The sequence below is a fragment of the Rutidosis leptorrhynchoides genome, chromosome 7 (assembly GCF_046630445.1).
Source record: "Rutidosis leptorrhynchoides isolate AG116_Rl617_1_P2 chromosome 7, CSIRO_AGI_Rlap_v1, whole genome shotgun sequence".
Taxonomy (NCBI): domain Eukaryota; kingdom Viridiplantae; phylum Streptophyta; class Magnoliopsida; order Asterales; family Asteraceae; genus Rutidosis; species Rutidosis leptorrhynchoides.
The window spans coordinates 40,556,762-40,578,607 of record NC_092339.1 but is presented as its reverse complement, the minus strand read 5'-3'; the positions used below and the strand labels follow the sequence as shown (position 1 = coordinate 40,578,607).

Here is a 21,846-nt window from a genome sequence, read left to right as displayed (position 1 = left end):
GTTTCCACTCCAACACACACATACACACGAACAAACTCACAAACACACTCAAAAATTCTCATTTTTTCACCAAATTACTCCAAATTTCTCACAAAACTTCGCTACAATCATGCCTAGGTTTGGATTTTTTTAGCAAGAAGGTAAAAAATTACACCCCTAAAATATTAAATTTCCTAGTTTTTGTGATAATTACCAATATTTTACCTAATTTAATTTTGTTAATTTCTAGTGTAATTAGAGTTAAATTGTTAGCATATTATGCATGTATAACCTAGATTGATGCTATTTAACATGATTTGAAGCCAAAAACTTCAAATTTTTTAGAAATCTAGGGTTTGTGTTCTTGAGCAATTTGGGGCTTTTTGATATAAACAGGTTATGGCCGATTTTTGTCATGAATTATTGCTAAATTAAGTAGTGTAACATGTTTAGGTAGCTAAATGATCCAAACTTTGATCCTAAACATGATTTTTGAGAATTAAAGTAGACTTTTTAGGTCTAAAATTCATGAACTTGATTAAATTGATGTAAATGCCATTTGAAACTTGTTTAATTGCTAGTAATGATTATTTTGACATGTTATTTGAGTAGAATGCTTATGAACATTGTAAACATTTTCATATATGCTTATTTGAAAAAGTGTAGAATTGATAAAAATGAGAAAATGAGCATAAGTTTAATATAGATTAAACATGTTATTGTAATTATTTTAATTTGTTATTTTACTAATACTAATGCATATTTGGATGCACAAATTTTGTGTTTAATGTATTTTGCAGAGAAATACCGATACTGATGGTGCATCATCATCATCTAGGCAACATGTTCCAGAACCACAACCAGAAATGCAATATGAGCCACAATATAAACCAGAACTTGAACAGGAACAACAACAACCTGATCAACACGTACCATATTGTGATCCACAACAAGAATATGTTAATGCCTACGTTCAATTTCCGATTCATCCAATAATAGAACACCCAACGATTCATGAAGAACAATTGCATCCTAATTTGAGATTTGATCGAAGTTGAAGAGATTACCCGACATATCAAAGTAACAAATTTAAACTGGTAACGAAAAATGTAGAAGTGTCGAGGGTAATTGATTGGGAGCCTTTGGAAAGGGTCCAACTAGTTAACTCAGTTAGACAGCATCTGATCCAAAGGTATGACAGCTCTTCTTTTCTCTATTGGGAACGTTTATTCACCATTCGTAGGCCTGTATATAATGAATGGTGTGTTGAGCTTATGAGTACTATATCACTTAATGCGGATGTAGTTAGGTTAGATGATAGAAGTTTTCTTAGATTTTTACTTGGCCGTAGGATGTACAGGATGTCCATGCTGGACATGGCCAGGGCTTTACAGATTTACACTCCTGGCGAATTACTACTACCCGATTGTACAAATTTGATTTATCATGGTGAAAGGGTAGATAGGAATTTTGACGCGGACGCCGTCTGGAGGCGTATGTCAAATTATAATGTTTTTTCACTGGGAGGAAGACACTCCTATTTAGATATTAACAAAGCAGAGCTGCGTATTATACATATATTTTTGGGTGTAGATAGGGATCAAGGGGGTCCACTGATGGTGTGTAGGGAACATGTTGATACTTTAGGATTGAAGGTCTATCAGGGTGCAAAGGTATTAAAGAGTAGACGCAATCAGGCAGTACCATATGATGGTCGCCATCCACAGGTAGAGAGAGGTTCAGATGAGGAAATGGAGGAACCGGATGACATTAGGGATGTCATTAGGGAGGCTATGACTGACGTTTACCAGCGTATAGATGAGGTAGAAATGACAAACGAGGCTAGACATAGTCAGTTCGAGCAGTGGCACGCCGAGAATGTATACGAGCATTCTAGGCAACGACAGCATGATAGATGGCACTATCATCAGCATCAGATCATGAGCCAGCTATCACCTCAGGTACCAAATAACTACGTACCGACCCGACCTGCTTACTATCCTCCACACCAGCCCGATATAGGACCACCATTTACTCTCTACGACCCTAACCAGGCCTATCAGTACACCTATAACCAACCGTGAAACCCGCCCGACGACATGAACTGGAACCCCTATCCAGATTGATATAGTTCCCGTTGGTATTTTTATCTTTTTATTATTTTTATTTACTTATATTTAAAACATATAATATTAAGATACTTTAATGTAAGTTTTAATTTTTTTTATTATGTTGTACTAATATTTCATATTTGATTTGAAAGTGGGATGTTAAGTCTCATTTCAAATTACCATGCATGTTATTATTTGTATGTATGTATATTGTCAATTGTACACAACAGGGTAAAATAGCGAATTTTCAAAGACTGGCATTAAATTCAGCAAAAGCTACTAATTTTGACGACAAAACGAAAAAATAAATGTGATGTAACAACAAGATGGAATGAACAAATGATGTGCACCATTTATCATTCAGCAAACAACCGCCAATATGTTTGGAAACTTTGGTAAAATTTAATCATTTTTCTACGCTAATCACCCTCAATAGTTTAAATTGTACTGATTTCTTGCAAATAAGGGCATTGCAAGATCTTAAGTGTGGGAAGAGGTTAAATTCTTTCGGATTTTTAAAATCTTAAATTTAAACAGTTGGTTACCATTAAAAATACTAGTAACGCAGTAGTTGTATTAGAATCTAGTGCTCTCTGATAATAAAGAACAGCCCTAGTCTTATATACTGACTACCCAATTCTAGTAAAATTTTTCAAAATTTTCAATTAAATGAACTCAGAATAATGTTTATACAAATTTATGAACGATAAAACTAGGTGTTAACACCGAAATTATTGTTACCTCGAAAAGGAAATAAATTGAGAAACAACCCAAAATGTTAGAATTCATTTAAAATGGAATAGAGGAAAATAAAAAGGCAAAGAAAGAAAAATAAAAACCAAGTGTGGGAAAAATTTACCAAGTTATTTAGAACATATGTCACATATTTTTGTACAAATAATTGAAGATACTTTTGTTTTGGACAAAATTAACTGTTTTACCCGAAAAATTATAATATAAAAGGAAGTAAAGTCTTTCGAGAGAAAAATACATGCGCTTCTTGATTTAGGTCAGGAAGTTGTCGTCCAGACCGGTTGTAGAGTCTACGAAAAACCTTGAAAAGTTTTCTCGAAAATCAGCTGAAAATTCACGGACCTTAGCATCAAACAGGGTCGCCAAGTGGTCAGACTTATCCTAACCATGAGAGGATCTGTCTCGTACAATGGGGGGCACCATGCAAATTAGCTTATAAGACTAATAAATCAGATCCCCAGAAAGGATAATCTCGTTAAAGATCAAAAATCAGCTTTTAAGACTGATATTACTCAATCCTTGAGATTGACCTTAAAGATTGAGAATTCAAACTCATGGAATTCGATGATATCTAAACTCGAGCTTGAACGAGAAAATATTTTGATTAAAATTACAAACCGATTTATTTTCTGAAAACCCATTTTCAATGAGTTTATTACCATTGAACGTAAAATCCTAGGAATTCACCTGGAATTCATTAGGTCACCTGAACCAAATCGAGTGTCAATCGTAAGAACGGTGGTTGCATAGTATGGTCGAAGACAGGACCTTGTACCAGACCAAAAAATTATAGGGTGATCTTTACTATTGCTCCTACAAAAGATAGTAATTGCATCTGACACGTTATAGACCATAATCAAAAGCATGTCACGGGATATTGCCTTAACAGTTGCTTGTTCAACGCTTTCCTTTACAACCGGACGGTAGTTTACCGAAAGGTAATATACGGAGCAACTTTACTGGACGTGTTGCTTTCCTAATACAAGGTTAGCAAAAACCATAAGTTTTGAGCTAAAAATTTTCAAATCTGGAACCCACAAAACCCACAAAAATATTTTGCAAACACCGGTGAAGGGTTATTCCGGAAAACTTATCTAGGGTAAAAGCTAGATTGAATTTTCAAAAGATCAAATGTTTTGATAAAGATCCAATTTCCTAAAGGATCTAAATTTTCATAGTCATGCGGGACTGTAAACCACAACGTTACTATCATTGTTCATACCGCCAAATTGAAATTACTGATGTACAAAGTGTGAAGAATAAAGAAATGATTCTAGTATTTTTATTTCAAGACTATATTGCTTGAGGACAAGCAACGCTCAAGTGTGGAAATATTTGATAATGCTAAAAACGAACATATATTTCATAGCATTATCTCTCAAGAAAGACAAGTTTTTAGTTGCAATTGTTCTATTTACAAGTGATATTCGTTTAAATAATAAAAGGCGAAGACAAAAGACAGATTCGACGAATTGAAGACGCAAACAACCAAAAAGCTCAAAAATACAAAGTACAATCCAAGAGGTTCAAATTATTGATGAGAAACGTCTAAAAATTACAAGAGTACGAGCCGCAAAACGCAAAGTACAAGATATTAAATAGTACGAAAGGACGTTCGAAAATCCGAAACCGGGACCAGAGTCAACTCTTAACGCGCGACACAATGGACTAAAAATTACAAGTCAACTATGCACATGAATATAATATAATATATAATTAATTCTTAAAATTATATATATTATATTATTTATAAAAACCGTCGGCAAACTAGGAGACAAATAATTGTGAGATGGATCTTTGCTCCATCCTATCGCATGGCCTGAAGGCCTAATTCCCATGCGATCGCATGGCCTACTTTTTCTGGCCACATTCTTATAAAAAGCAGTCTGGTACTCGAGCTCAAAACACATCATTCATCAATCTCTCTCTCACAAATATATATATATATATATATATATATATATATATATATATATATATATATATATATATAATTTTAATTTTAATTTTAATTTAAGATTAATAATAATAAGGGTATGTTAGCGAATGTTGTAAGTGTGTAAGTCGAAATTCTGTCCGTGTAACGCTACGCTATTATTAATCATTGTAAGTTATGTTCAACCTTTTTAAATTAATGTCTCGTAGCTAAGTTATTATTATGCTTATTTAAGCCAAAGTAATCGTGATGTTGGGCTAAAATATTAAAGACGGGGTAATTGGGCTTTGTACCATAATTGGGGTTTGGACAAAAGACCGACACTTGTGGAAATTGGACTATGGGGTATTAATGGGCTTTATATTTGTTTAATTGAATGATAGTTCGTTAATTTAATATAAAGATTTACAATTGGACGTACCTATAAATAACCACATACACTCGATCGGACACGATGGGCGGGATATTTATAAGTACTAATAATCGTTCATTTAACCGGACACGGGAATGGATTAATAGTCAATGGACTTATTAAAACAGGGGTGAATTACATACAATGAAAATTGGTGTAATTATAGTTTAAGTCCCCAATTAGTTGGAATATTTGACTTCGGATATAAGGATAATTTGACGAGGACACTCGCACTTTATATTTATGACCGATGGACTGTTATGGACAAAAACCAGATGGACATATCGAATAATTCAGGACAAAGGACAATTAACCCATGATAATAAACTAAAATCAACACGTCAAACATCATGATTACGGAAGTTTAAATAAGCATAATTTCTTTATTTCATATTTTATCGCACTTTTATTTACTGTCATTTTATTTAATTGCACTTTTAATTATCGTACTTTTTAATTATCGCAATTTTATTTATTGTCATTTTATTTATCGCATTTTAATTTATCTCACTTTAATTATTGTCATTTACTTTACGCTTTAAATTAAGTTATTTTTATTTTTAATATTTTACATTAGGTTTTAACTGCGACTTAAGACATAAAATCGACAAACCGGTCATTAAACGGTAAAAACCCCCTTTTATAATAATAATAATACTACTTATATATATATATATATATATATATATATATATATATATATATATATATATATATATATATATATATATATATATGTATATATTTATACAAATATAGTTTTTAATATAGCGTTAAACTTGGCTAGATCCCTGTGGAACGAACCGGACTTACTAAAAACTACACTACTGTACGATTAGGTATACTGCCTATAAGTGTTGTAGCAAGGTTTAGGTATTTCCACTCTATAAATAAATAAATAACTTGTGTAAAATTGTATCGTATTTAATAGTATTTCATAGTATTTTGTACCCCTTCGCTTTAACATCAGATACCAACTGTAACGACCCGTCAAAATCGCTATTGACGCGGCACGTTAATCATTGATTGCACAGTGATATTTTGATCTCTATATGATACGTTTTGATAAAATATTGCATTCATTAAAATAAGTGACTTTCTAAACATAGAAAGTTATAAACATGTGGGCGAGTGCTTAAGTATAAGCAAATCCCCAAAATACATAAATCTTTATTTTACAGGTTGACATCACAGTCAAATTATTTATTACACAACGTAGTTTTGTTTCGAATGCAACAAGATTTATACAAAGCATGAGAGACTCCATGCAGGCAACAAACACATCACAACGGAAGCAGTCTAAGGACCTGAGAATAAAAACATGCTAAAAATGTCAACACGAATGTTGGTGAGTTATAGGTTTAATTGCTCGAGACATAAATATATAAAGATGGACCACAAGATTTCTTCAAAAGTTTATCAATAGATTCTGCATAACAGAGCACCCTGGTAACTAAACTTAACGCTATAATGATAATTACCCTATTCGTTTTAATACACGCAAACCAACGTGTCATAAACTCAAATAACATATGTCCGTTAAAAGGCTAGCGCTCTAGCTCGGACGGGGATGTCAAGCCCTATGGATCCATATACAATTATTCGCGCCCACCAGTCCATATCCTATGTACTGGCAGCTACTAGTTACCAAAGCTAAGGGATTTTCGGTTTAACTCAGTGTAGAATTAAGTATGTACTTGTGTCCATTGCATTTAAAATAAATTGCATGTATTCTCAGCTCAAAAATATTTAAAGTATTTAAAAAGGGAGACTATAAACTCACGGTTCAATATTGAGATTCAATATTGTAGGCAAATTGCGTAGACGTAATGATGGTAGACGACTGTATGGTTGGCCTTGGATTCAAGAATAATACCCCAAACTATACCCAATATTTCCTTAGTTTAAAACGGTTTGAAACCCTAATTAAAAACACCCGTACATAACTTATTGTAGTATATAACTTCTAATATTTTGAAATTGATAAAAACTGATATGGATATATTTATGTGTCAAGAGTTGTTAGCGGATGCATATATATATATATATATATATATATATATATATATATATATATATATATATATATATATATATATATATATATATATGTATGTAATATAATAAATATAGTAATATAAATATAATAATATAATAATTATGATAAGATAATATAATAATATATTAATAATAAACGTGTTAAATTAAAAGCCGCCATCACTTTTTATGTCGACAAACATTACGCATTTCGCGTAGATAGGTACGCGGTCCCCATATGGTGTCTTCATTAAAGTTGTAGATTTTTGAGTTACGGACGTCTGGACACCGGAATCACCCTTTTTCGAGTCAGTATGATTTAGTTATGATTTTTCTCGTGAAAGTGCGCAGGTTTAGTGATTTCCATCATTTTAACTTGAAAGCTTGATACGAAATGTTGTAGTCTTTTGTTGCTCATTAGAAATCTTTATTTTATATTTAACAACATTTAAGTGAGACTAATTATATACACACACGTCAGCTTGCATGATCAAATGTCTAGCTACTTTAAATTTTGTCCTCGTCTAATATCGAATCTATATAGATATGCATGTTTATCAAAAGTGAAAAATAGAAAGTCCCACATTTTTGTCCAAATACAATCTTGCCATTTTCAATGATATATATATCGAGTTATTTATATAACATATAAAATTAAATTATTTATTTAAATCGTTATATTTATAAATAAATATATATATATATATATATATATATATATATATATATATATATATATATCCATTTATAAATTGTTGTTCGTGAATCGTCGGAAATGATAAAAGGGTACTTGAACGTGTAAACTAGTTCAAAAAGTTTTAAGTCTCAACATAATAGGTCCGTTTATCGTGTCGGAAACATTCTATCCTGTAATTAATTTATTAATGTGAAATTTTCTGGGTCATCACACCCATATTCATCATCTTTTATTATTAGCTAATAAATAAAAAAACTTTCATGATATACCGAAAGTACCCTAAATCAAGGGAAAACACGGGAACTTGTAACAAAATTAGGGGTTCATTCAAGTATCAGATGGTGAACCTTTTCACTTGCGATATTAGGGAATCAAAAAATTGATAAATCGAGTCCTTCCACCTCCACCTGTTAGTTTTGATAAATCGATGCCTATTCGATTCCCCCATCCGGAACTTTATAATCTCGCAGCAGGTTTTATCATGCGCCAATTCAAAAGTTCACAACCTCAAAGCAGAGTAAGCTTACGCCTTTATTAAGTTGTTGCAAAAAATGGCTCAAGAAAATGCTAGCAGAAAATACAGACAATGGTAACATCTTTTAGTTGGTAAAGTATCTTATGTTATCTAATCTATGGTTTGTCTTAATTGTTTGGCTCACAAAACATTCGTTTCTATCTCTTTTTGACAAAAATAACAGCTATTGCTCGATTTTTGATTGCTTTTCAGAATGATACACCTATAATGAAATCGTTTTGTTGTTGATGATACCGTTTACGTTTGTTATTTTTTTCTCACATCAAATCCTACCTAATTTCACATGGATACACACAGAGATATTTTGGTACCCTTTCTTTAGATATTGCGAGATCTTTGATAAATGTTTATTTTGTCATTATTGATGTGTTGTTTAGACAACATTAGTAGAAAACTATTTAGCCTTTGATGGGTACTCAGTCAAGTGTCGTAATTACTCATCAGTTCAAAATGAGTGTAATATTTCACTGGACTATAATGGAGTTTGGTTACCACAAATAACATCAGTTCAAAATGAATGTCTGATTACCAATAATGGAGTTTGGTTAGTGACTTTGTTTTTTTGAATTTGGGTATCAAACCAAGAATATTGTTTGATACATGATAAGTACTTTGGGTGTTTATGCTTGAGATGTCTGAAGTGGAGCAAGTGTAATTTAATTTAATTCTATAGTTATTATGCTTAAACTACATATTTAGCATGAACAACTAATTGAACATAGCTCCTATATTTGAAAATAAGTTATACAGTTATTTATGATCACACAAACATTTTATGTAAAATAATTACTTGATACGATTACACATCAGTAACTTAACTATCTAAGATTAAAAGGGATGGGTGGATTTCTTGATATCCATTTACGACTAAATGACACTTCTGTTCTATATATTTTCAGGAAGTTATTACAGGGTTGCACCAAACAATCATTATCGTCCGCCATCATTTGAAAATCTAAGCAACAACTCTGATGACCATATTGATCCGAGTACAATGGTTGGCGGAGTCAAATCAGCCACGAACAGGTTGTTGACCAGCTCTTGTACCTCATCCTTTTCATCTGGATGCTCCACTGATGATGCTTTAAAATAATAATCTGTCACAAGCCACAATGCGGCAATATCATCAGGACTCGTGACTCCTACACATTATCAGGGGACTCAACTTTCACAAGCCACAATGCAGCAATATCAGAATTATCTCGTCGAAAAAGATTTACACTTTGCTGGTGAGTTTTCATTTTTTTTTCGCATTTGATAATAATGGCTAATAGACAGTATACTTTGGCTTTACCCGAGGTGGCAGTTTCAACCCATTTATTGAAAAATGACTCGCTTTGGTTATATATTAAATGTCTGATTGGTCAACCGAGCACTAAAATCTTGGATTTAAAGGAAACATGTCGATGGAATAAACATGTCAAAAGTAACCCAAAAGTTTATATGATTTGCAGGCAGAAAATTCACTAGGTCTTAGATCAACGTTCCCGCCAGAAATAGTTAAATATCGTTTGGATTTGACAGCCGTTTCTTGCAGAGTGATGGTGACTATATGTTCCAAATGCCCCCCTTTCAAGAGATGTATACCCCGGGGTATTTGGAATGTAAAGAATCCACCTCTTAAACTTCAACAACAGATAATGTCAGTTTATCGTGACAATACAACTTTCATTTGATCTGTCTTCTGAATGTATGAGAGGTGTTACTTACATGCGTGTCAATTATCCAGGGATCCTAATTTTCATTTCGTGGTGTCGATTGCCCTTGCACCTCCAGAGGTTACCCTTGACATGGAGGCACAACAGAAGTAAGTATGTTACTTTTAAATAATGCCTTCGGATATTCACACTACTTGGTTTACTTCACCATCATTTTTTCAATTAAAAAAAAAAAAAGATTACTGCAAGTTTGTGGAAGGCACCCAGATACATCAGGTCATTTAACAAATCTTTTATTCAACTACACGGATCATCAGCCAAATATACCCAAAAACTGTCATAGATTAATACATCTTATTCATAATTTCATTATTCGATCACCTGCATATTGTTTGTCGTTGGTTGCTGTTATTGCTGCAATTGTTACTAATCCTTTGTTGGATTTTCAGAAAAATCAAGAATGAAGATTTGGATGGTGCTTACTTACCCAAAAGAAAATTTGAAACATTTGATTATATCATTCTCGAACATCCTAATGGCTACATTTGGTTAGTTGTTGTTTAACATGGGTGGTAGAAAGAGGGGTAGAAACTTTGAGGTTGGCGAATGTTCTACTCCGGTTCTATGTCACAAAAACACGCTAACAAACGTAACTATATGAGAGATTGTCATCGTTAAGCCGGTTGCTTAATGGTGGTTTAACCGATGATATTTTCAAGTCCGTGGTACATGTCGTCCCACCTGTTTTGGCACCGTGCTTATAGTGATATTTGCATTACGATCAACGGGTTAAGCGAAGGTACATTAGCATGGTAATTTGTATATGTTTATTACACGTGTTTTTCAAAAATTATGGAATTGACTTATTACATATTGGTTTGTTATCAGCTGAGGAACTAATTGTCTCTACTTCGGTTACAATCCCGCACAGTTCCTCTAGCGAAGAGCGCACATGTTCATTTCTATGTATGTTTGCAGTGATTATTTAGTTTTTTAAATCAATAGAAGTAGTCAACTGTTGTGCAAATGTAATTTGTCATGATGTTGTTTATTCAAGTATGTGTTAAACTGTAGTAGTTGTTTCAAAAAGACAGCAATTTCAATTGAGAATATAATGTTGGTTTAGCCAAGTGTGTGTCAAACTGAAGTTTCATTCCTTTATCATTATTGATTCACTCTTTTTTAGTCAATTATACAGGTTACATTTCAAATTGATTCATGTCTCAATTGTATTTTATATTTAAAGACAACTCTCTCATTCGTATCTTGGTTTTACTTCTGCTTTTTTATGTATATAAACTTGCTTAATCTCAATTCTGTATTTTGATTACAAATTATTTTTAAACTTCTTGTAATAAAATGATTTATTACATCATTCAAATTATTTTTAATACAATTCTGTATTTTGTTGCTAATAGAGCAAAGGTTCTGATTCCTATGTTTGCTCTTGAACGAACTCATGCTTTCATTTAACTTATCCACATACTTTACACATCACAATGAAGTCCTTTAGGCTCATGTTATAAATTACCATGTTGGAACTCTGTATTTTATTAGAGGATTATACATAAATTGTCATGTAGGCTCATGTTATAGGCTATTAGTAGATCTAATAGAGGTGCACTTGGGTTCAAAGATGCAATTTTGGGTGCTGATGGTGGGATTGATCAACCTTTACCTATGCTAATGAACATGATAATTAAAGTGGGAACTATGTTCAACGTAATCCAATTGTATTTTCTTTGACTTTGATATTGGTAATCCGATCAATACATTTTTAGCTTTTAATATTTATTTGTAAATATACACATTTGTAATTAAATATATTGTTCTGATTCTTACAAGATGACCAATTACGTGAAAATGCTTTGTCAGATATCCAAAGATACTCACCACAAGACAACAAGCTATGACATTATTTACATGATCACCTTAAAATATTAATGGCATTAATGAATTGGTGGGAAATTACACCGAAAAGTTGAGAACATAAAACGTTACATTATCACCGACGTCGAACGTATAATCAGATACGAACCGTCGATTACTACTACTCTCGATATTAAGTCCGTTACTTTATTTTGAACAATTTTTATTTATATTTACACATTAGAACTTTTGGAATGTTATATCGTTTATTTGTGTTATTATAGTTCAAAATTGTCTTAAAATATCACCATTTCATAAAACCCACGAAATCGCGGGTCTTTAACTAGTTTATGATTGAAAGCATAACTCAGAAATTGACAAATCTTTTACGAATTAATACAGAAGGTCGAGAGGTCGAGATCAGCGTGTTTCACGATTTTGTCATTAGAAATCTGGGATTTGATTCAAAAGATTGAATAGCTCAAAAGTTTTTACCAAACACTATACTCAGATGGATCAGGGCTTCATATGAAAGCTGAATTGATCTCAACCAGTTCTTATCACACTCGGCTCAAGTACACTAGCACAAACATATCATTAAACGATCCCGATAATCATTCTAGGCTAGATGTTATAAAGTCCAATACAACTCATGCGTATCAGATTACGTAGTATATTTTGTAACTCGTACTTGATAAAATTCAACTCTATGGAGCTCAAAACGTGACCGATTCGCCCAACACATTTTGCAACTCTAGATCTCTACTCCAAGTGGTAACTTGATAGAATACAGAACAAAAGAGTAACAATGCATTGCATGTAGAACTTCGAATATATTATAATAAAATAAAATATACTTATATACTAAACTATAAAGTACTGTTATTCATTTCAATAGCAGTATTCTGCAATTGATATCAAGATCTTTCTCATAATAAGGAAACAAAGGTACTTCCATAAGAAATTATTATTATTATTATTATTATTATTCCTACATTAAAACCCTAGCAATCAATTTTATCCCAACAAATTGTCGAATATAAATTCAATCAATGATTTAAAAAAATTGCAAAATTACATTCAAACCCTGTAAAATAGTAGCCGCCTAAACAAGTTACTCCATGTTAGAAAGAATACCTGATACTGTAACTAAAAGAAAAATAAAACAGTTTGGTTTCGGTTATGAAATTAGCATCATTTTACTAAACTTATACCGTGTCCACACGGTATTTTGGTAGTAAAAACAAACTGTCAAAAAACGAGATAACAGATCAAGCAGCGGTTGAGGTCGAGGATGTGTACTGAACGGACCCACCTCTTCTGCCGCCTCGTCCTCTGCCTTGCTGATTATAAGCTTCTCCGCCACGTCCACCTGGGCCTCTTCCCCGACCTGAAAACTCACCACGTCCACCACCATACTCACTTCTACCATAGCCCCGCCCACCATTAAAGCCGCCACTACGAGCCCTGAAACTGTCACTTCTGAAACCACCTCGTCCTGGAGAGATTCGGCTGCGTCCACTCCCAACTGCAAGAATCACAGGTTAACATCAAATTGTGCAACAAAACAAGAGGCAGTTTAAAAACATAGATATATATATAGAGCACAAAATCTAATTTTTTAAAAACGTTAAAATTTTGACCTAAGTTTGACTCGGCCCGACTTTGACCCGACTTGTTGGGCATTTTTGGCGAAACGTTGACTCAACCAACTATTACAACAATAAATTGAAGATCAGATGAAAAGCAAATAGAAAAGGTTGAAGTTCACAAACCTCGAGTTGTAGTTCTCTTTATCTCTACAACTACTTCTTTATCGCCAATCACGACTGGGGAATGCTGAATGATAAATTTAAATTAGTAAACCTAAAGAGGCAGCAGTACTCGAGCTTCTTCATGTCATATATGAAGATATTTTTTCTTAACAACATTAAAATATACAAGATATAGCTGATATCATTGGGATAGATCAAAACAAAAAACTGCTACATTATAGTAAACCAGGCATCGATGAGACTATTTGTGCATGTCTCCAGAAACTTGACATTTCACGTGGTGCAATATACAGACACTAACAAATGAAGAGCAAAAAGAGACAAAAAGTTGTACACTTATGCACCCACCATATCCAAAAAGATAAATTCACTAGGTGGTGGATCGATGATCAAAACTCAAAGGGGTGTCGAATTTTTTTCGGTACTAAATATATTTGAAGGGTACTGTAGTGGCCATTTACCTCCAGAAAAATCATAAATCCTAAAAATTATGGGGTCCTATGGTTAATCTTAGTGGTGTCCTATACAATTTGTTGGATATTTTGTATTAAAAAAAAAAAAAATCCAAACTAATGGCGTCACGGGACACCACCCGTCTCTATGTAAATTCGCCACTGAATTAGCGCCAAAAATATATCTGCGCCATTAGATAATCTTACTACAACCAGGGGCGTCTTAGGACATGTGCAAAGTGTGCAATCGCACAGGGCACAAAAATTTTAAGGGGAAATTTGTAAATTTTTTATAATTTTATACATTTAACCCAAAAAACTAGTGTCGTGCTGAATTAGTGTTGGTTCACAAAGCGAATCAGATTAGTTTATCCTAAAAGATAATTAACGTTTAAGGGCCACCATTTATGTCTGCACAGGGCATGCAGAATCAATGAGACGACCCTCTACAACACATAGAAGCAAAACTAATTTGTAACCGTTAAGATAGAAGTTCAAAGTTTAGTCTCTCACATGTCAAATGACCAAGTTAATCACACTTCAGTTGGTTGTAGATTCAAGTCTTATATAGATATATAGATGTTTATTCTGTAAAATAAAAATGCTAAAAATAACCAATTTTGAAATATATACAGCAGTTTCAAAAGAATTCAAATCTCAATGGAACTTGTGGTTGTCTGGTAAAAATATAAATATAAATTTATATAAATAGCACGTAGCTTGAATCAGATATTTGATCATAGAAACATTAAATTTAAATTCATATATTAGTCGAACCTGAATAGCATTCTGCATGGAACTGGCATCCTCAAATTCAATGAAGCCAAAACAAAATCCTAGCTGCAGATCAATTAGAGCACCATTAAATTTTAAATACATATTGAAGCAACTATCGAAATGTTAAGTGCGTCACTTAAATAAACAAACCTTGTTACTTCTGACTTGGATGCCTCCTTGTTTAATAGGTCCAAATTTCTTAAACTCCGTCTCAAGCTGCGGTACTGTCGCATTTAGAGGCAAATTCCGGATGTAAACAGAATGGCCATCACCTACACGGAGTAAATCATAAATGTGAGTGAATCTGAAAATAAAGTCCATGGAATACAACAACTAGGAATGAATATAAATCGGGCCAAACTGACAAAAACGAAAGCACTGGGAACAGACCGAACTGGCTACATTCGGTGCATTATCCGTTATTGAGTTTATAAATTTCGGTCAGGATAATTGCAAAACCCTGTTCCTTTTAGGTCTGGATCAGAAACAAACTGAAGTGGTTTAACTATAGGTTTTAAAATTTTCAAACTTGAAAGGACCGTCGCTATACAACTATACGTTCGTACTGTATAACCTAAGTTCATAATTCATTCACGGTACTTTATGGGACCAAACTGGAACCACACCGACAACGAACAGGTTTAGTTAGTTAGAGTTCTATGTTCCATTACTTAGGGGTGGCAATTCCCGACACGAAACGAAAAAGATCGAGTTAGGGTTGTCGTAAACAGTTTGACACTTTGACCTGCCTAACCTGTTCAATAACTGATTCGTATTAAGGGATATAGATGGGTTGACCTGCTAACAAAGGTTCGATTTGCTTACCCGTTTAAGTCATTGACAACAGTTTAATTGACCAACCTGTTTGATCCATTTTGATAAGCGGGTTACGCGGGTAGTGCCTAGGTTACATGGGTAAACAAACATGTCTGGGAGAGATCTAATATTTTTCGATATATTTAATTAAACGGGTCGTGTTCGGGTTTGGACAATTTCAACTCAACAACCTGGACCCGGAAAGAATTGCATGTTTGCAACCCCGGAATTTTTCTTAGGGGGTGTTTGGTTGGTGGGTATGCGAATGAGAGAACGGGTTTGATTTGTTTAATGGTTTTGACTTATGAAAAAAATGGGAACCAAACACGTTAGTTTAGGCATACTCTAAACCCACATAGAATGATGGCTTTGGAAATTTAGTATCATTTCCAACCAAACCCATACCCATAGTGATTCCAACTTCTAGACCAAACACGTCTTTCATGTCCGCTTTCGGTTCGGTCAAGTTTCATCCCGATCTAAAAAAATAAAACCAACCCAACCATCCATTATACCACATCAAATGGCTAAGGTGGTGATACACGAAAACTTATACATGGAAAAAAGGAAATAAATTATGGAGTATACATTTAGTGGCGGTTACCTTCATCATGAACATTGTCACTATCAGTAGAGCTAATGTTACTAGCAGCTATAGGTGCAGACACTTCTTGTGGTGTACTTTGTGCCAGAGTAGTAACGGGTTTTATTTCAGTTTCTGTAGGCTTTGCCTTTGAAGTAGTTGCAGGAACATAAACTTTAGCAGGCACTGGGCCTCTCTTTTTTGCTTGTGAACTTAAAATTGATGCGTAAGACATTTTGGGAGCATCATCCACTGGGCTAGAAGATATAGATTCTGCGAGAACTGATTTGTTGTTCTCACTTGGATGGGGTTCAACTTCCACCGAAATTTTTTCATTTTCCAAAACAATTTGAGTTTCTTCTAGAAGTATTTGAGCTTCTTCCACAACATTTTTAGCTTCTTCTATATGAACACTAGCAAGGTCTGGAGATGGAGAATTGATAGTTTGAGGAGGATCTGGAAACAGTAATGTAACAAACATGTATCAGAAACTTCTGATGGGTAATAGTCAAGATTGGTCAACGAAAATTAAACATAACTAAAAGGTGCACCTTGGATCGGGTGTGTTGTTTGGTTATTATCTATTCCTTCAACCACTACATATTTGTCCTCCACTGGCTTATTTTCATCTACATACCTGAAGACGTCATTAAGCACAAAGTAACCCTTGTCTTGTGGTGCAAGGAAGAAACTTTGTACGAACTTCTTTCTTAGGTTATCTTCCTTCCCGGTTAAGTATCCAGTAACCAAAACAACTACCCCGTCCTTGTAAGACTCCTGAGCATCAGCAGTAATTATCTCAGCCTTGTATGCGGTGTAATCCAATGAGCATATTTTGTCATTGATACCCTGAACCAGGAGAAAAAGAGGGGGGATGTTATATGTTATACTCGGTATAGGGACCGTAAGCAAAATACTATAAACACACTTTAAATAGCAAATAAGAATTACTTTGTGGTTGGTTATATTGCAGTTGTGCCTTTTATGTGAGCCTGTTTTTCATAGTTATAGTGTTTTAAATTCCAACTAACTTAAGGCACTAACTAGTTATTTCATAGTATCTACAAATGCAAGTGTTGATGCGGCTTTAGTCTTCTAACTAACATCAAAAGTCGTCTGCTTCAAACATATGTGACCAGTAAAATTAAGTAAAGCATGTCAATCCTAAAACGACTTGTGCTATGCGTTCACTTTTTCAGTAACTGAATTCCATATAACATAGATTGATATATATAGCTTTATTCTGTAAGGTTGTGAGTTGCGAGATTCACTGTAGACGAGCCGAGCCGAGCTCGACACGTTTAAATTTTAAAGAGCTCGAACTCGGCTCGTTAAAATTTTTAAAAGCTCGAACTCGGCTCGTTTAGGCTCGTTACTTATATGATTATAAATTTTGTTGTTAATATGATTATAAATTTTGTTGTTAATATAATACTCCGTATAACAATAATACATTTTACTCTTTATATAATTTTTAATCGCGTATAATATAATTTACTATTATTACACTAAGTATTATACATATAAATAATTGTTATTATATAGTGTAATCATATGTAGAATATAATATTAATTATAAAAACTATAAATTTATTGTATATAAATGAAAAAGCTCGTTTAGGCTCACGAACATGTTCGAGCTCGATATTGAAATCTTGAATTCGGGCTCGTTTATTAAACGATCTTTGAAATGTGTTCAAGCTTGGGCTCGAGCTCGTTCAGGCTCGGCTCAAATCGAGCTTTTAACGAGTCGAGCTCAAGTAACTCATGAGTAGCTCGACTAATTTACAGCCCTAGTTGTGACCCTAGCTCTTTTACCATACCAGATTTGTGTGAGATACTATGGACAATTTGAAAGTCGAATGGAAGTAATAATTCAAATAGAATATAGCAAATAAAATCATGAAACTTTACATAAAAAAAGACTACCAAGGTTAAAAAAGAACTTACTTTCATAGTAGTCACGGTTATCATGGCACCATCTTCATCTGGTCGGCTTATGAAACTAGAGTCCTGATAAAATTTGTGAACCATATCTGGGGAATGATGAAGAATATGATAGTATTGCTCAACAAACGCATTACCAACCACTTGTACGCTAGGAGTGGTTGATGGAGCTTCAGCTTGTGTTGCCATCCTAATGAGCTGTTAGAACATAACACATTATACACTATTTACAATAAAGCATATATTAAACAGACCCGATTTAAAGAAACACGTACATTGTACATTTGAACATTAAATAAATCAAACCACGAGAACATAAATCATGTGATCATGAAATGTTTAAAATTGCATATTTATAGCACCTCAATGGTTCTTGAATATCAGTTCAAAATAAGCAAATAAGCACTTTGCTTCTTATTCAAACACCCCAAAACTGTATTTTTTCAATAAGTTAATAAGCCATTTTTTTAACAACTGTTCGGGATCACCCAAGGGGACTAAACCACCCACGCGTTCATCTCCCGCAGTTGCATAACCCGCCCCCTACTGCTACCCACCCAGAAGGAAACCCAACCCGATCCGAGGGCATGTGCGGTAAAGTAAGAGGTGCATCGTTCAAACAAATACCGTAGAGCATCGTTAAAACAATACTATATTGTCTGTAATAACTAGTACATTACAGCATTAGATCATTTATGCATTTTAGTCATTATAAATCAAAATTGTGCATAAATCATGCAATTTGATCTTCTTTTGGTAATTATTGTTTGGTCATTATCAATCCATACTACGTATTATCTTCTTTAATTAACTCAGTCCATATTCATAACATTAAAATTAATTCACAGATGACGTCACACTAGATCCAACAACAACCGCTGAAATCGAACAAAAAATTGAAATAAAAAAGAACGGAGCTAACAACAATAAAAACATCACAATGCATAAGATTCGAATCATATAATATTAAACGATGATAACATATAACGTGAAATAAAAACCCTAAATGTAAACAGGGTGATTGACAAAACGAAAATTGAAATGAAGGATTGATGTTACCTGTTGATTAACAGAATATGTGAAATAAAGATGAGATCAGGAGTGATGGATTTGATTATGAAGTTTGAAATTGAGAGATTTGATGAAACAAAACAGGTTTGAATAATGCGAAATTAAAGTTGGTGCAAAAGCTACCTGCGGAGTGAAGGTATTTGATGTAGCTGGTCTTTGTTGGGGCAACTTATGTTAAGTTTTATATATATATATATATATATATATATATATATATATATATATATATATATATATATATATATATATATATATATATATATATATATATATATATATATATATATATTAATATATTATATGTAATGTAATGTAATTATAAATTATAATAAATTATAAATTATAAATTATAATTAAATTGTTAATTGAATTTACAATTGTATTTTTTAATTAATTACTCGTATTAATTTAACAAATAATACTCTGTATCAATCAATTATCAATTGCTAATTGCTCTTGTTAGTATGTTTTAGTTATTAAGTGAATCTAAATGCTAAAGTTGTTTAGTTTAATAACCCGTAGAACTACATATTTCGACTAAGAAACTTGTCGTTAATTTGGTCAAAATAAATGAATTACATTGATTCTCCCACCACTCTCTTCTACTTTTCATTACAATTAATATTTCTTTGTCATAAATGATACTCCATACTTATTTAACATTAAAAGAGAGACTCAAAATACCTGGTTCAACCTCACGAAAATCATGATTATTTTTTAGTTCTTCTATCATAATATATACCTTCATTTTATATAGTCACAATATGATTTGACATATGTTATCGATTTTAAGATTCTTGTTGTTTAACAAACATATAATAATAAAACATTCAATGTGTGATAAATTTCATCTTCAAACAACACATAAAAAGAGAATAATTCTTTGAAAAAATCATTAAGAATGGCATGAAGGTTTGTACCTGCTTTTTAGAAACAAAAGGTTATTCGATAATATGATAGAGATTGAGAAAAATAGTTGTAAAGGTTTGTACAGATTGAGAAAAAGAGTTATGATAATATATGGTGGACATGCTCCGAGATATATATTATAAAACAGTAATATCGTATTAAATATTAAATGATATTTTTATTAATTATTTTTGTTTTCAAAATCGACATTCATATATTATCGGCATTTATTCGTTTTTTATTTTGTATATTTTTTTAATTAAATTTAATATTAATATAAAATAATGACATCATCATTAAAGGTAATTATTGAAATAATGAAATCATCATTATAGAGCTTTATATGAATATATAGATATATATTATATATTATAATTATAATATCTTAATATATAATATATCATATTATAATCATATATATATATATATATATATATATATATATATATATATATATATATATATATATATTTGTAAGAATGTTCTCATTTTATATTTTGGTAAGAACAAATCTCGGCTAATCAATTTACAAGGAAAAGCAGTTACAAATTTAATTGTAGAAAAAGGAGGAAATTTTGAATTTGCAAAAATGACTGATCCAAAATTGTTCTAAAAAAAAGTTAAAATAAAAACGTTCATATATACATATACAACAACAACAAAACCCAATACCACATGAGTGGTGTATGAAAGAGGTGAGATGTAGACAATCCTTCCCCTATCCGAGAATAAAAACAAGTCATTTTTTCACCCATAGTGAAACACTCTCAAAAGTAGAGAAAGTCATCCCTCTCTCTATTCGACAGATAAAGAGATTGCTTCCTAGTGGACCTCCGACCAATAAGTAGGAAATGTTTTTAAAAAAAATAGTAAATAAAAATTGAGACGCCATGAAAATAGTAGAATCAAATTTCAATGGGTTTTAAATCCTGCATAGAATTCAATTTAGGCTCTAAACGGCAGTCAAAACGCCAATAAATCGACGCTTACTGTTGACTTATATATATATATATATATATATATATATATATATATATATATATATATATATATATATATATATATATATATATATAGATCTCGTGCGTTGCAAGGCGGTTTTAATATTATTGCAAAGATTGAGAATGTATAATATTAACAACAAAACATTAAAACATAGATTATGTTTCATCTATCCGAGATAGTGCAACGTATAGTTATCCATGACTAAAGGCCGATTTTAGAAGAAATAAACTGACGCGCGATAGTGATTGTCCTTGACTCTTGTTCATGGTACAATAAGTATACGTGAAGATCTTCTCAACATATTATCCATGACAATCAAGTTTTATCAATCAGGTATGAATGTGAGACAGTGTGTGATTTTATAATACATAAATTTTGGGTGCAAGTTATTGTGGTCAACTTAAAGTGTAAGCATTATATTAAAATTCATTAAATGTGACTTCATTTTGTAAATTATATAGTAACGAAAGATAACAAGAGTTTGATAATCAAAAAAATCAAATACAGTTGTAGATACAAACAAC

At 32.5% G+C, this 21,846-nt stretch overlaps 2 protein-coding genes across 4 annotated transcripts; one reads left to right on the top strand and one right to left on the bottom strand.

The window, feature by feature from the left end:
* Positions 1-8,276: 8,276 nt before the first annotated feature.
* Positions 8,277-11,248, top strand: LOC139857962 (uncharacterized). Of its 3 annotated transcripts, XR_011762756.1 has the most exons (5): positions 8,277-8,442; positions 9,915-10,102; positions 10,190-10,267; positions 10,568-10,917; positions 11,007-11,248. XR_011762756.1 is itself a non-coding variant. In XM_071846811.1 (4 exons), exons 1-4 carry the CDS (start codon positions 8,353-8,355, stop codon positions 10,680-10,682), a joined length of 471 nt encoding a protein of 156 aa, XP_071702912.1. In that variant the 5' UTR covers positions 8,277-8,352; the 3' UTR covers positions 10,683-11,248. The 3 variants fall into 3 exon arrangements, 1 of the variants encoding a protein (XP_071702912.1); XM_071846811.1 differs by having other exon boundaries at positions 10,568-11,248; XR_011762757.1 differs by lacking the exon at positions 8,277-8,442 and adding an exon at positions 8,981-9,689 and having other exon boundaries at positions 9,915-10,267; positions 10,568-11,248.
* A 1,786-nt stretch (positions 11,249-13,034) lies between these two features.
* LOC139857881 (nuclear transport factor 2-like) lies at positions 13,035-19,517 on the bottom strand. The gene is made up of 8 exons (XM_071846730.1): positions 19,397-19,517; positions 18,341-18,535; positions 16,942-17,239; positions 16,412-16,846; positions 15,142-15,263; positions 14,992-15,054; positions 13,763-13,826; positions 13,035-13,515 (listed from the first exon to the last, which is right to left on the bottom strand). The coding sequence occupies exons 2-8, from the start codon at positions 18,524-18,526 to the stop codon at positions 13,259-13,261; spliced, it is 1,425 nt and encodes a 474-aa protein (XP_071702831.1). The 5' UTR covers positions 18,527-18,535; positions 19,397-19,517; the 3' UTR covers positions 13,035-13,258.
* Positions 19,518-21,846: the final 2,329 nt, after the last annotated feature.

Coding starts and splice junctions, on each gene's coding strand:
- LOC139857962 (XM_071846811.1), top strand. CDS start 8,353: ATGCCTATTCGATTCCCCCATCCGGAACTTTATAATCTCGCAGCAGGT. Junction 10,103..10,189: donor AAACTTCAACAACAGATAAT/GTCAGTTTATCG, acceptor TCAATTATCCAG/GGATCCTAATTTTCATTTCG. Junction 10,268..10,567: donor GACATGGAGGCACAACAGAA/GTAAGTATGTTA, acceptor TTGGATTTTCAG/AAAAATCAAGAATGAAGATT.
- LOC139857881 (XM_071846730.1), bottom strand. CDS start 18,526: ATGGCAACACAAGCTGAAGCTCCATCAACCACTCCTAGCGTACAAGTG. Junction 15,055..15,141: donor TCCAAGTCAGAAGTAACAAG/GTTTGTTTATTT, acceptor ATTGATCTGCAG/CTAGGATTTTGTTTTGGCTT. Junction 13,516..13,762: donor AAAGAGAACTACAACTCGAG/GTTTGTGAACTT, acceptor TGATTCTTGCAG/TTGGGAGTGGACGCAGCCGA.